This window comes from Plecotus auritus (genome assembly GCF_963455305.1).
Source record: "Plecotus auritus genome assembly, chromosome: 1".
NCBI classification, from domain to species: Eukaryota; Metazoa; Chordata; class Mammalia; order Chiroptera; family Vespertilionidae; genus Plecotus; species Plecotus auritus.
This window is the reverse complement of record NC_137770.1, coordinates 107,047,458-107,062,673: the sequence shown is the minus strand read 5'-3', so window position 1 is coordinate 107,062,673 and position 15,216 is coordinate 107,047,458. Positions and strand designations below refer to the sequence as shown.

At 37.5% G+C, this 15,216-nt stretch overlaps 1 protein-coding gene across 19 annotated transcripts in view; it reads right to left on the bottom strand.

Annotated features, from left to right (window-relative positions):
- Positions 1–3,996: 3,996 nt before the first annotated feature.
- The window catches only part of ZEB1 (zinc finger E-box binding homeobox 1), a 308,304-nt gene continuing 297,084 nt past the window's right edge, over positions 3,997–15,216 (bottom strand). For all 19 annotated transcript variants that reach the window (XM_080685973.1, XM_080685985.1, XM_080685974.1 and 16 more), the window contains 3 exons: positions 9,130–10,937; positions 6,665–6,845; positions 3,997–6,525 (listed from right to left, as the gene is read on the bottom strand). In XM_080685973.1, coding sequence (XP_080542099.1) covers positions 5,915–6,525; positions 6,665–6,845; positions 9,130–10,937 — 2,600 coding nt within the window. In that variant the 3' untranslated portion in view covers positions 3,997–5,914. The remainder of the gene's footprint in view (positions 6,526–6,664; positions 6,846–9,129; positions 10,938–15,216) is intronic.

Genomic DNA, 15,216 nt, shown 5'->3' with positions numbered 1-15,216 from the left:
CCAGCACCTGCTTTCCCATAGGTCTGAGCCCCTGAGCAACTGGGGATGAGCTGGTGATCCCAATGGCCTGACAGCCCTGCAGCAGAGGCAGCGTTTGGCCTGGGACTGGTGAACGGGCAGAAAATAACCCTGATCACAAGAGGCTAGGCCCTAGGGACCCTACCCACATGATTTTGTGTGCTGGGCCTCTAGTCCTAATATATCAAAACCCAGGGTCCATAACCACCAACCAAGGGCTCAACTGAACACCGGAAGTCAGTCATGCAGCACTGACTGATGCAAGTGCAGGTATGGTGACCCAGCACTGACTGCTGAGGGGGCTGTGGATCAGGCCTGGAGAGAGGCCCGAAGAGAAAGGCAGGGTCTGATCCACAGCCTCTGTGGCAGTTGTTGATCAGCCCTTGCCTCTCTCTTTCTCTCTGGGCTTTGCCAGCAGCCACACCTGTTTCTCTCTGGGCCTCAGCGGGGGCTGCTAATCAGCTCCACCTTTCTGATCAGGCCTGGAGATAGGCCTAGAGATGCAGACTGGCATAGAAACTGACCAATCAGAACCAAATCTGGGTGAAATGTGAGGAGCCAATGGCTGCCTAGGAGGCGGAGCTTTTGACGCTGACTGGCATAAAAACCGACCAATCAGAACCAAATTGGCTGGCAGGAGAGGGCAGTTGGGGGTGAGATAAGGCCAGCAAGGGAGGGCCATTGGGGGCAAGATCAGGCCAGCAGGGGAAGGCCATTGGGGGCAAGATCAGGCTGGCACGGGAGGACAGTTAGGGGTTATCAGGCAGGCAGAGGCAGTTGGGGGCGAGATCAGGCCATCAGGGGAGAGCAGTTGGGCATGAGATCAGGTTGGCAGGGGAGGGCAGTTAGGGGTGATCAAGCAGGCAGGCAGAGGCAGTTAGGGGCGATCAGGCAGGCAGGCAGGCAGGCAGGCAGAGGGGTTTGGGGCAATCAGGCAGAGGCAGTTAGAGGCGATCAGGCAGGCAGGCAGGTGAGCGGTTAGGAGCTAGCAGTCCCAGATTGTGAGAGGGATGTCCCGACAGGGATCGGGCCTAAACCGGCAGTTGGACATCCCCCAAAGAGTCCCTGATTGGAGAGGGTGAAGGCTGGGCTGGTGAAACGCCCCCCACCCCTGCCCCATGCACAAATTTTATGCACTGGGCCACTAGTGTTTAATAAAAGTGTGAGAGCAGACATTTTTGCTTTTTTAATAATTTTAGGAGAAAAGCATCTAATTTTTCACAATTATACATTAACTATCGGTTTTCTGTGATGCCCTTTATCAGGTTGAGGAAATGCCCTTCTATTTATGGATTGCTGAAAATTTTATGACTTGGTGTTAAAGTTCATTAGATACTTCTTCAATACCCATCGAGACAATCGTATGGTTTATCTTTTGGCTCTGTAAATATGATGAGTTACATTAATTGATTTCCAAAAGCCAAACCAACCTTGAAATTCTGGGATAAATCCCACTTAGTCATGATGTATTTTCCTTTTGATAAAATTGTTCAAATTGATTTTCTAATATTTTGTTAAGGATTTTGCATTTATATTCATGAGAAATACTGGTGTGGTTTTGTTTGTTATAATATCATTAACTGGTTTTGTATAAGGTTAATGCTGGCTTTACAGACTAAGATGGTATTTTCTCCTCTTCTATTTTCTGGATGAGTTTGTGTAGAATTGGTATGTCTTCCTTAAGTATCTGGTAGTATCAACCTGTGAAGCCATTTGGGCCTGGTTTTCTTTGAGGAAGGATTTTCAACTAGAAATTTAATTTCTTTTATATTTAACTATTCAGGTTATCCATTTCTTTAGTGAGTTTTGGTATTTCGGGTCTTTCAAGAAATGTGTTTTCGTCGAAGTTGTCAAATTCATTGGCATACAATTCATAGTGTTTTCTTTTTATTCTTTTACTCTCTAGGATCTGTAAAAATGTCTCCACTCTCATTCTTGACGCTGGTAATTTGTGTTCTCTTTTCTTTGATCTATTTGGGTAGAGGTTTATCAATTTTATTAATCTTTTCAAAGAATCAGGTTCTGATTTCATTGTTTTACTCCACTGTTTTTCTGTTTTCTATGCCATCCATTTGTCTTTTATTATTGCCTACTTCCTGCTTGGTTTGGATTTAATTTTATTACTTTTTCCAGTTTATTAAGGTGGAAGCTAGATTATTGAGTCCTCTATTTGTTTCTAATATAAGTATTTGTTACAAGTTTTCTTATATGTACTGCTTTTGCTGCACACAAGTTCTGATATGTTGCATTCTCATTTAGTTCATATTTTATAATTGTTTTCTTAATTTTTACCCATGGTTTACTTAGAAATATGCTGCCAATATCCAGTAATTTGGGGGGAGGGTTCCAGATATATTTGTTAGTATAATTCTTTTGTATTCAGAGAAAACACTTTGTTTGCAATTCTTTTAAATTTGAGAATTGGTTAATGGTCCATAATATTGTTTCTCTTTATGAACATGTGTTGTTGGGGGAAAAAAAAAGGTTTTTGAATGGAATGCATAGAGCAGTGCTGCCATTTTTTTTTTTAACTTTCAGAGACAAAGTCCATATTGTGATTGTCCTAATATACACTCCCATTGATCTTAAAAGAATAAATGTGTTCTAAGTGTACATTTTCATGTTTCCAAGGCATATCTTAAGTTTGCACATATATTTATAAAACCTCATGCCCTCTTTTTTTTTTTTTACCACATTATGAAATGTATATTGGTCTTGTTGACATTTTCTACTCATATTCTTTAAGGCCAGATTAGAGTTTATATGTAGATAGCATAAATTATTCTTACATGAGATGTGATATAGGCTAGTTAAGAGCATGAATCTTAGAGTCAGATAAGCCTGTGTTCAAATCCATATTCTGATACTTCAATTGTATGTGTCAATGGGCACATAGTCTTCAAATTCTGTAAGGCTTTTGTGAAAATTAATTTTGATAATAGCGAAGCACTTCTGCATGGCACAAATAAATAACATATGGCATTGTTGTTATGCATTTTGAGGGAATACTGGGAAGTGTTCACATGTTTTACTTTTCAAAAACTTTTCTGATAATGCCTAGATTCCTATATTAGCCATTTATCCACATGTATTAAGCACTGCCTTCTCTTAGCTTAATAGGGTAGCCGTTCTCAGTGACAGAAGAAATGAAGCAACCTGACTTTAAGGAGCACCTAGTAGTGTGAGGCTATAAAAAGGGAACTGAGTCCTAAAATAAAGTCTACTAGGACTGGTCTATCACTTCTGTGGGAGGGAATCATATCATATATCCACAGGCCCTGAATGCCTATATCATGTAACATGAAGTAAAACACCAGAAATACACCTAGAAATAAACTCTCAAATCAGAACAGTATGACAATAAAAAAAGTGTAATTTAGTATTTGTCTCTTTTGTCTAGTGTAATAGGACCTGTGTAAGAAAATTACTAAATTGCTGGAATCATTTAACATATATATTCTCGATTAGAAGCAGAATAGTGTAAACATAGCTGAGCTATGTTAACATGCAAATTATATTTTCATTCAATGTTGTACTTACTGGTGCCAAGCACTCTGTGAGGCACAGAAGATGTGAGAGTAACTATGGTAGACATGGCCTCTATTCCTAATGGGGAAGAAATATGAATAACTGCCTAAGTGCTATTATAAAAAAGGTACAAGGAGCTGTGGGAGTACAGAGGAAAGGCATCCTAAACTCAGGCTTCCCTGGAGTGACCTGAAGGATGAGAAGTCTTGGATAAAGAGTTCAGGATTTCAGGAAGAGGGAGCAACCTCTGAGGAGGCCTTTAGGTGTCAATTCTGACCTTCCCAGAAAGAGCCCCAAGAACATCTATAATTTAGCGATGAATGTATAAAACATTTAGTTTGTTACCCAAACACAGCCCAACATAAATCAAGTGCAGAAAGACAGTGTAATACCCCATTTCACAGAGTTTTCCAAAGAAAATCATGATAAGGATTAAAAGATGACAGCAGGTCAGGCTTGTTGATGCATTTTATTGTGAGATGGGGGAGTCTGGTAAAAAACTAGAAAATGATCATGGTGTAACAAGGAACTTAAAAATGAAGAGTCAGATTTTGTAACTTACATACATGAATACAGGAACAAATTGGCACAAAATGTTAAACATTGTTCCCAACACTGTTTATATAAGGTTATCCTAATTTGGCTTACTAAGGAAATGAGAGTTTTATGGTTAGGCTATCTCTTAATAAAACTGCAGAGCATCATGCTATTAGTCACACAGTGAATTTCAAAATTTAAGAGTTTTATATTAAAACCTGGGTAAAGGTAAAATGACTTGATTGTAGTTGTAAAACTAATACATTCTCATTTAAATTCTTTTCTACAGTCCCAAGGCAAGTATAAATGTTAACATAACACTGTTAAATCAAATCTCAATGCAAGAGAACCAATTGCATCTCTACTTTAAATCTTATCAACTTTCCAAATTTTCATACTAAAATATATTATTGTATTAATACAAACTACAGTATTATACACTACACTGTGTAATAAATAAAGAAATATAAAAATAAGACACATAAATATAAAAGTTTTCTAAAACTAAAAGTACATATGTCAGTAAGAAGGGTATTAATACTGCCAAATTTGAAGACATACAGTACAAAAATGTTGCACAGATCTATAAACTAAAAGAAATAAAATAATACTGATAGGTAAAAATCAGCTAATGTTGTTAATAAACTGGGTCCATAATAACTAACATTTGGAAACAGTTATGAGACAAATAACAATGGCATTTCCAAGTCAGAAATGCAAGTACATGGATTAAGCAGATTAGAAAATTTCCCTTTCATTTCTGTAGAGAAATTCTGAAAGTCAATTAACACAAAATGGATACTGAGGAATTAAAAGATGAAATGTCCCAGTGTTTCAGTTTCTCTGACAGTCAGTGGTTAAGTTTTATTTTGGAATTTTGATAAAACGAACAAATCAACAAATGCTAGTTATTGTAGGCCACACATTGAATGAAGGCGGTTTAGAGCCTTAAAAATACTGATAAATGGCACTTACAGCACACAGGTCTTGCTTAAGGCCAAAGGAGATACAAAGCTTCATATCATATCCTTCATATTTGTTACCACATACTCAAACACAATTACAAACACTGATTGAGAAGACTCTGCTGTCCTTACCGGTATTAACACTGTTAGTCCCTGCAATCAGAACCCAATGACAATCTTTTGAATTCTATTTTTAAACCACACGAGTAAGAAACTTCTGTCCTTCTACTGGCTGCTTTCTTAAGGCTAACAATACACTTTAAATGAGAATACACTCTACTCTGACATCTAAATATTAGAAAGTACTACCTTTGAGACTGAATTTATAAAAGGTAGTTAGCACAATTTGGAACTGCATTATACTTCTTTATGAAGGGGATTTTGTAGTGCAGAAGTTCTCACATAAAAAAAAACATAATAAAATACTGAAGTGGATTCAGCATATGTTTACCAATAAAAAATTATAAAATTTCTCCCAATTGTACAGCTTAAGAATAAACCAACATAAGAGTGATAATTAATACTGATAAAATGAAACAGTGCTAGATGTTTAATCAGTTTTCTTTAACCTGTTACATCTTTGCTTTCTGAGTCATTAAAGTTTTCTAATCTGCTTCACGTTTCAAACTTGTCCCTAACTTTGAAAAATGCACGAAAAATTACTAGGTCTGAGGTTCAGGCACACCTGGATTTTTTTGTGTTTTTTTTTTTCTTTTTTTTGTATTTTGTATTTTTTTAAATTTTTACTTTACACAGTAGTGAACAGAAATCACAGTATTCAGGTTACTGTGTTTCCATGAAAAGCATGTATAATATAGAACAAACTTCATTACCAATTAGAATTTATTTTCCTTCTAGAAAAACTATTAGGCTTCATTTGTTTTTTCTTCAGACACTTGCTCACTATCCTCACTTACTTTTTGTTCTAAGCTGCTCACTTGATTTACAGCTCCATCATTCTTCATGGCACCTTCAGTTTTTGCTTCTTCTCCCTCATTCTCTGCCCCTTCTTCCTTCTCTTCCATCTCTACTTCCTCCTCCTCCTCCTCTACTTCTTCCTCCTCCTCCTCATCTACTTGTGGTTTTTCACATTCTTTTTCTTCCTGCAGTTCTTCCATCTCTTTATCCTCTTCCTCCTCTTCCTCTTTTTCACTGTCTTCATCCTCTTCCCTTGTCAAACTCTCTCTCTCATCTGAGTCAACCTGTGAGGGAGATGCCCTTGCACCAACATGCTCACTCATTAGGACCTCAGGTCCTGCTTCTTCCTGCTCAGTGCTATCACGTTCCTCTGCTTCTCTCTTGCAATAGGAGTAGCGATGATTCATGTGTTGAGAATAAGACCCAGAGTGTGAGAAACGCTTTCCACATTTGTCACATTGATAGGGCTTTTCTCCAGAATGTAATCGCATGTGTTCAATCAAATGATGTTTGTGTTTAAATGCCTTTTTACAGATTCCACACTCATGGGGTCTTTTACCTGCAAAAAATAAGACAGCTATGAAATAGAATGGTGGTTTTAAGCAAATAAAATCCTTACAAAGCATTTCAAGGCACTTCAGATTGTGAAAAGGTTTATAGACTCATTTTTAAAAAGTCTGTTAGGTTTATCAACATACCTGTGTGTTCATATTTATGTCTCAATAATGAGCTACTCTTCTGGAATATCTTATCACACAAATCACAAGCATACATTCCATTTTCTGTCTTCCGCATTTTCTTTTTGGGTGGTGTAGAATCAGAGTCATTCTGATCCTCTACATTTGATACTCCTTCTGAGCTAGTGTCTTGCCTTTCATCCTAAAGGAAAAAAAAAAAGGAATAAGAAAATTTAATTTAAATTTAAAAGATGCAAGAGACATAAATAAAAGTATAGGTTAAATAACTACTTTGATTTATACTTTCAACAACTTGATCAAAGCAAGCACACTGCTTATCACTGCAAATGGGCTCCATCAGTGATGTTAGATGAGAGGTGGGGGCTAATGTAGATGAAAGTGAAGTTGGGGGCAATATAGTCACAACTGTAACAAAAACATATGGTTAGGTCAACTGGCACTGAAAGGAAAGGACACCAAAAAGAAAAAATGTAAAATGTGTGGTAACAAAATTTACTTAGTTCCCTGTGAATCATTACTTCATGAGAAATTTGCAGAAAATTTTAACTTTGAGTTTGTTAAATAATCACTAATATCTAACTGCATCCTTTACTTTCATCTTTTCATTCTGGGTTTCACTAAGCAAAAATTAAGATTATATTTTTAAAGGTGGTCTTCAAACTGTACCTTTTAGAGCTTCAGAGTCCTGTGAACTAACTTCTATGGTCTCCTTGAAAAGAGAATTTTACTCTATCATTTTCTAAGGACCAAGAGGAAAAACAATGCAAGGATATTTTTAAATAAGAATACTTGTTAGTCAAAATGAATCTTTAGAATTTCTGTGTAATAAAAACATTTCAGGCAGTCTCAGGGAGATAATTTTGTGTAGGAGGTCCTTGAGTAGGTAGGATAATCCTACAGGGATCTTGTAGTAGAATTGGTCCCCTAAGATCCTTTTGTGTCTTTTCTAATGTCTTCCATTCTGTTACCTCTAAACCCACAAATTTTCTAAAAGTTTAAAGGTTTTCCACAACATTTCTTACAGCTTTGTAAGGTAGGAGAGGAGCAGTCATCTGTCTGGGTCATTTCTGAGCTGCCAGTGAGTGCTAAGTAAGTTGGCTTCACTTTCACTGCTACTTGATCTAGTCATAATTAAGTGAAATGTTAGTGGTTCACCATCTATTATTAAAAGGTGTGCATTATGTTCTATACACTAAAAATTTAGATGAATTTACTGGTCATATGAAAAGTTTTTTGAGTCATCACAAATTACCGAAAACCCAACTGGTAGCAATATTTAAGGGGAGGGGGGAGAATATTAAACACATTTGAACATGTTTGGATAAAGGATGAAATCATTTTATTCAATAAAAAAGTGATGGGGAAAAAATGGAGAGACATGTTAGTGAAAACAAAAACCTGGACAATGAAATATACTACAATCACAAATAATATTTCTACCCAGAACTATCATGAATTTTGGGAGGAAGTTAAAAAGAAAAATGCATATAATGATTCACAATCATATTTCCTCATATATATTAATTATTATATAACTGAACATTGTTTAATCACAGCTCATAAAATGATCAGTAAATTTACTAGCTGAGTTCTTAATATACTTAATTCTGTTTAATTAAAGCCTTTTTAAAACAGAGTTCTTAACACATAAAAAGTGACAGCTAAGTTTGCTTGTTGTGGAATGTCTGTGAATGGGAACATATTTTAATTTATTAATGATCATAATCAAGGCAGAAATCATTATAAAAAGAGAAATCCAGTTAGTGAGTATTCCCATTTTTCTTCTCTGTCTCTAGCTTCAAACAGTCAAGACTTTAGCTGAGACTTATCAACCATTTTTCACAGTAGACTAACACTTTAAACTTTAGTTAATAACTATACCTTGGATTAGGAAACAACTAAAGACATGATGCTACTAAAGTTAAAGCAAAAACTCATCTATTTACTTTTAAAAGTGACAGTTTGTAGCAACCTGCATGGCTCTATAAAAACTTCATTTTCCAGTTTCTTTTTGTTCATTTCCAAAATGTACAATATTTCTTTTTTTTTAAGTATATTTTTATTGACATTTTACAGAGAGGAAGGGTGAGGGATAGAGATCCAGAAACATCAATGTGAGAGAAACATCGATCAGCTGCCTCCTGCACACCCCCCACTGGGGACTGAGCCCGCAACCAAGGTACATGCCCTCGACCGGAATTGAACCCAGGACCCTTCAGTCCATGGCCCGATGCTCTATCCTCTCAGCCAAACCAGTCAGGGCAAAATGTACAATATTTCTAAGCTTAAAATTTTCCACTTAAATGTTAGAAAAATATCACATTTTCCAAAATTTTTACTGCTGCTTGTTAAAATAAATTTGTAATATTGATAAATAAATTTAAAAATAAATAAGTCAAACTAACATTTTACTAAACAGGTTTGGGATGGGAGCCTTTTTTTTTTTTTTTTTTTTTTTTTTTTACCTGATTTCCATTTGGCTGGATCACTTTCAAGGGTGGTTCCTGGACTGCAGAGCTGACTGTAGTAGAGTATGTGTAAGCCACCTGGGGAATCAGAATAGTCTGCTTATTGGCAGCTAGTGCTCTTAAGCATGGAACACTGTTCTGGTCAGCAATGGCCACGATTGTGGGTAACTGGGCAGTAACTGTAGGTATAGCAATATTTATGGGGTTGGCACTTGGTGGGATTACGTTTACAACTGGTACTGAGTCTGTAACACAACTGTCCTTTTGTGGCTCCTTTTTTGCACAAGACAAGTTCAAGGGTTCTTCCTGGACAGAATAAACACTGTTGTGGTAAACACTAGTGATAGTTGACCTTTCCAATAATTCTCCCTGTTGCTTTGGTAGTGAAAGATCAAGAGGTTCTACTTGTGGCTCTTCTTGTGCACCTTCTGCTGTGTACAAGTAACCCTGTGTATTTCTGGATGAAGAAAGGTTTAGAGGTGATGGGGAGGATGTAATACTTCTGGAACCATTGATGGTTGATCCCACTGGTAAAACTGGAGAGTTAGTCATCTTCAGAGGACTTTGTAGATTTATTGTGCTGTCCTTAGATTCATTTGCATTTGTAGACTGAGGATGATCATTGTTCTTTGCAGAGACATTTACTTTGCCTGGTTCAGGAGAAGATGGTTCAGAAGACTGCACCGAAATCTGTCCAGCTTGCATCTTTTCAAACCACTTTTTTACTACATCCAGTGGTAGGTTTACTGAATCAGCAATTTTTGAGAGCTCTTCTGCACTTGGTTGTGCATTCAAAGCATAATATGCTTTTAGAAGAGACAAGAGGTTCTTTAACGGTGGCTGACTGGGAGACAAATTGCCATCTCCAGAACCTGATGAAGCAGAAGATTCAGGCTTCTCAGCTTCCGGTGCAGGCAGTGGAGGAGGCTGAGCAGGCTGCTTTAGGTTATAGTGCTTTAATTCTGGAAGTGCATTAATATCTCCTGGACAATCATCACACAGAAGGCAAGTGCTATCGTTCACCCCTCCTTCAAAGCTTTTGTCCTTCTCAGATTTAACAGTAAGATCTTCTGGTAACTTTTCACTTTTGCAACTGTTTGTTGGGACTGGATTTTCTTTTTTTAAATTTTGAGGAACAACTTGAAGTTGGCTAGGCTGCTCAAGACTATAGTTAATGATAATTTTGGTTGTCCCATCTTGATCAACCAAAGGAAGACTGATGGCTGAAATAACAGAATGGCCACCCTGCTGTATGGATGAAGCACTGATTGTTTCTTGTTCTTTGGATGCAAGATTGGCTTGATTATTCTCCAAAACTTGCCTAATTACATTACCATCTACTGCCACTTTAAGTACATTCTGAATATCACTTAAATTGATACTTATGGGAGACACCAAACCAACTGTTGGCAGAACAACAGCTTGCACCACACCCTGAGAACTGGTTGCCTGTAATGGGCCACCACCACTAAAAACCCCATTTTGTAAAGGGGTTGAACAATTGATTCCTGAAGCAACCACTATGGGTTTGAATTCATAATCCACAGGTTCAGTTTTAATTTGGTTTACAGAAAGTTGTTCTTGAAGGGGTTTATTCTCTATCTTTTGCCGTATTTGTGGTCGTGTAGGACTGCCTGGTGATGCTGAAAGAGATGGTGAGGAACACTGAGATGCCTTGAGTCCTGTTCTTGGTCGCCCATTCACAGGCATCAAGCTGATACATTTCTTACTGCTTATGTGTGAGCTATAGGAACCAGAATGAGAAAAACGTTTCTTGCAGTTTGGGCATTCATATGGCTTCTCTCCTAAACAATAACAAAAAATATATATTTATAAATTTTTATGTTTCCACATTGTCCCTAAAACAAACATAACCATTTAAAAGGATTTCCATGTATGCTTGATAAATAAATTTTATTTAAAATAAATTAAATTTTATTTAAAATCATTTTAAGTTCAAAACCCACATAAATGTTATAAACACTAGTAAAACTTTAGTCTGACCTACATGTGCTAATCAATAAGGGAATATACTCTGCATATGTGTGTAATATTTCTGCCAACCTTTAAAACTTCAAAACATTCTCAAATACCCAAAATACATTACAACCTACTCTTCCAAGTATTTTTTTTCTTATTCTGTCTCACCAATGTAATTTTCTCTATTTCAATCTACTTAACCACCTGTAGGATAAACTAGTATTAGAGGAAAGAAAAGTAAATGAAATATTCCATAAAACTTAACAAGTATGAATATCTCTGACTGTATGAATCATATAAATATCTCTTTCCTATATCTATAAGGTTTCATTGAAAAGATCTTTCTCAATGGGAATAAAACTATAAATATAAGGTACTTCTATAAGCTGTAACTTATTAAACTGGGATGTATGTACTCCTGGAGATAAAAGGCAATGTTCTGGTGGGTATGCAAAGCAACTTGGATTTCAATTTTAGTGACAGTGGTTATGGTAACTTAAAATATTTTTATATTAACACACAGATTATACTATGTTGCACAAATGCAACTTGTAGAGGCCTCCTTTTAAGTTGTTTCCCTAGACCAGTGGTCGGCAAACTGTGGCTCGCAAGCCACATGCGGCTCTTTGGCCCCTTGAGTGTGGCTCTTCCACAAAATACCACGGCCTGGGCGAGTCTATTTTGAAGAAGTGGCGTTAGAAGAAGTTTAAGTTTAAAAAATTTGGCTCTCGAAAGAAATTTCAATCGTTGTACTGTTGATATTTGGCTCTGTTGACTAATGAGTTTGCCGACTACTTCCATAGAACTTCCATGGGTACAAGGCATTTATTCTTCTTAGCTGTTAGGGATACTTTAGTAGAAAATTTGAGAAGCACTGAGCTAAGTGGACTATTTCATACCACCCTAATTTTTCACATATTAATTTATAGTTATAGTTCATTAATTTATAAGTTAAAGGCTACAGACTACCAGTTTCAGAAATAAGACTGAAACCTCTGGGTTTTGTGTGCCATTTATACCTTGCACCTATTACAGTGCAGGGCACACAGATGCATACTAAACCTTTTTAAAAAAAGATTAATGAATAGCTAACTATTGAATTATGAAATGTAGTGGTACTGATTTATCCACTCAATATTAAAGTAAAGCTCTTTCTCTCCCCCCTTTTTAAAAGAATTAAAATAAAAGCATTGAGAAAGTCAAAATAACCTCTCCTAGTTATGTGATTTTAATTTGTCAAGTTTAAAAAAAGTGAGTTATGTTTGCTCAAAAATTTGATTACTTGAAGAATCTGATATCAGAATTGAAAGGCAGCCCAGAAGTCCCCTAGTACAGTCTCTTCTCAATGGAGACTTCATTTTATATCATACTTGACATTGTATATTCTCTGCTGAAACTCCTTTATTAAGAGGAGGTTACTGCTGCTAGGCAACTCTGAAGATGGTCCAGTTTGGTCTTGCTGAGGGCCATGGATTTGGGTTCAGATCCTAGGTCTGCCATATACTATTTTCTTAACCTTTCCAAGCCTCAGTGTTTTGGTGTGTAAATAAATGTAGATATACTCTCACTGGCTTATTATAATTACACTAGTGGCCTTGTGTAAGGATTTGTGCACTTTGAAAGAAAATTAATTAGAAGAAAGGTTCGTGCGGTAATTATGTTACTGCAAAAAATTACATGTCAAAATAGTGTATATATATAGTATCTATATATATAAAAGGGTAAGTGACTGACCATATGTCCATCTGACCGACCGACCAGCTGGTACATATGACATGCACTGGCAATTTAAAAATAAACGTTGACTTGCACAAGGAAAATTTTCTCATCGAATTTCTTAATAATATTACTCCTTCGGGAATTGTGTCATAAATTAAAATTGAAAGTGGGTGCAATCATCATGCTACTGAGAAATCTTAATAGTAAATGGGGTCTTTGTAATGGTACTAGATTTATTATCAAAAGATTGCAACCTAACATAATCGAAGCTGAAGTATTAACAGGATCTGCAGAAGGAGAGGTTGTTCTGATTACAAGAACTGATTTGTCCCCGTCTGACACTGGCCTCCCATTTAAATTAATTGGAAGACAGTTTCCCTTGATGCCAGCATTTGTGATGACTATTAATAAATCACAAGGACAAACTCTAGACAGAGTAGGAATATTCCTACCTAAACCTGTTTTAGGACATGGTCAGTTATAAGTTGCTTTCTCTCGAGTTCGAAGAGCATGTGATGTTAAAGTTGTACCCTCCCCTGCCTTCCCACTGTAGTTTGACAGTCTGTTCAAAGCTTCTTTGCAGGGGAGTGTTGCGGGCGGGGCGGGGGGGGGGGGGGCGGTAAGGTATCGACCAAAGGACTTGTATGCATGCATATAAGCATAACCAATGGACACAAGACACTGGGGGAGGGGTGTGTGAGGGCATATGCCAGGGGGTAGGGGAGGCTGGGGGGAGGTCAATGGGGAAAAACAGAGACATATGTACTACTATTTGTAATACTTTAAACAATAAAATAAAATTTTAAAAAAAGTTAAAGTTGTAAATACTTCATCACAAGGGAAATTAGTCAAGCACTCTGAAAGTGTTTATACTCTTAATGTGATGTACAGGAAGATATTAGAATAAATTTAATCAACTTATCAGTCATTGTTTTGAACAATGTTGTTTTTATATCATGTTTTTGTTGTTTTTATATCATATCTTCGTTGTTGTTATATCATGTTGTTGTTTATTTATTAATCAATTTATCAATCATTGTTTTCATCAATGTTGTTTTTGTCATTTTTATATGTCTTTGTTGTTTTTATATCATGTTGTAATTGTTTATTAATTAATTAATTTATATATTATTTTCATATACATTTTACTGCTTTTCTTTCATCTCTGACACTTCTATTATAGAGAAAGGGCGAATAGTGATATTAAAATACTTTGTATTTTAATTTTATAATACTATACCATATATACTATTTTGACATGTAATTTTCTACAGCAACGTAATTACCACATGAATCTTTCTTCTAATTAATTTCCTTTCAATGTGCATGAATCCGTGCACCAGGCTACTAGTAGTATTATAAAATTGAAACACCCATGCGATTGGCACCAGCGAGAACTTTATATGTAGCATGCATGGGTCAGAAATTGCCAGTGCGCCATCATATGTACTGGCCTGTCAGTCGGTGGGACGGTCGATGAATAAATCGCAATGTGGTTCACAATGAATGTCAACAAGAACAATGAAATTCACAGTTGACAATGACAGATCGAAACACACGCGTGTGATTGGCACCAGCGAGAGTTTATATGTATCGCGCATGCACAAGTCAACGTTTATTTTTAAATTGCCAGTGTGCATCATATGTACTGGCCGGTCGGTCAGACATACGGTCACTTAGCCTTTTATATATATAGATAAGACTAGTGGCCTGGTGCATGAAATTCGTGCGGGGGGGGGGAGGGTGTCCCTCAGCCCGGCCTGCACCCTCTCCAATCTGGGACCCCTCAGGGGATGTCCAACAGCTGGTTTAGGCCCGATCCTACAGGGATTGAACATCCCTCTCAAAATCTGGGACCACTGGCTCCTAACCGCTCGCCTGCCTGCCTGCCTGATTGCCCCTAACTGCTTCTGCCTGATCGCCCCCTAACCGTTCCTCTGCCGGCCTGATCTCCCACAACTGCCCTCCCCTGCCATCCTGATAGCCCCCAACTGCCCTCCCCTGCCGGCCCAACTGCCTCTAACTGCCCTCCCCTGCCACGACCCACCTCCTCCGCCAGGACCTGCCTCCACCGTGCGAGGTGGCGGAGACACCAGGACTGGCCTCCTCCGTGCTGTGCAGAGCCGCGGGACCCCCAGGCCTCACTGTGCGGAGCAGCTGCCGGGCCCCCCTCCACTGTGCATGCGGCCATCTTTTGGTGGCCATCTTGTGACAGCCATCTTGTGATGACATAACATGCAAGGGCCACCTAGGCTTTTATTAGTATAGATAATACAGTGAAACTTAGGGTGCTCTCACTAAATGTTAGTGATTCTTTGAAAAAGCATTCCACTGAGATACAGGTTCAATCATTTTGATATGATGCCTACTTACTTCCCTGTGCTA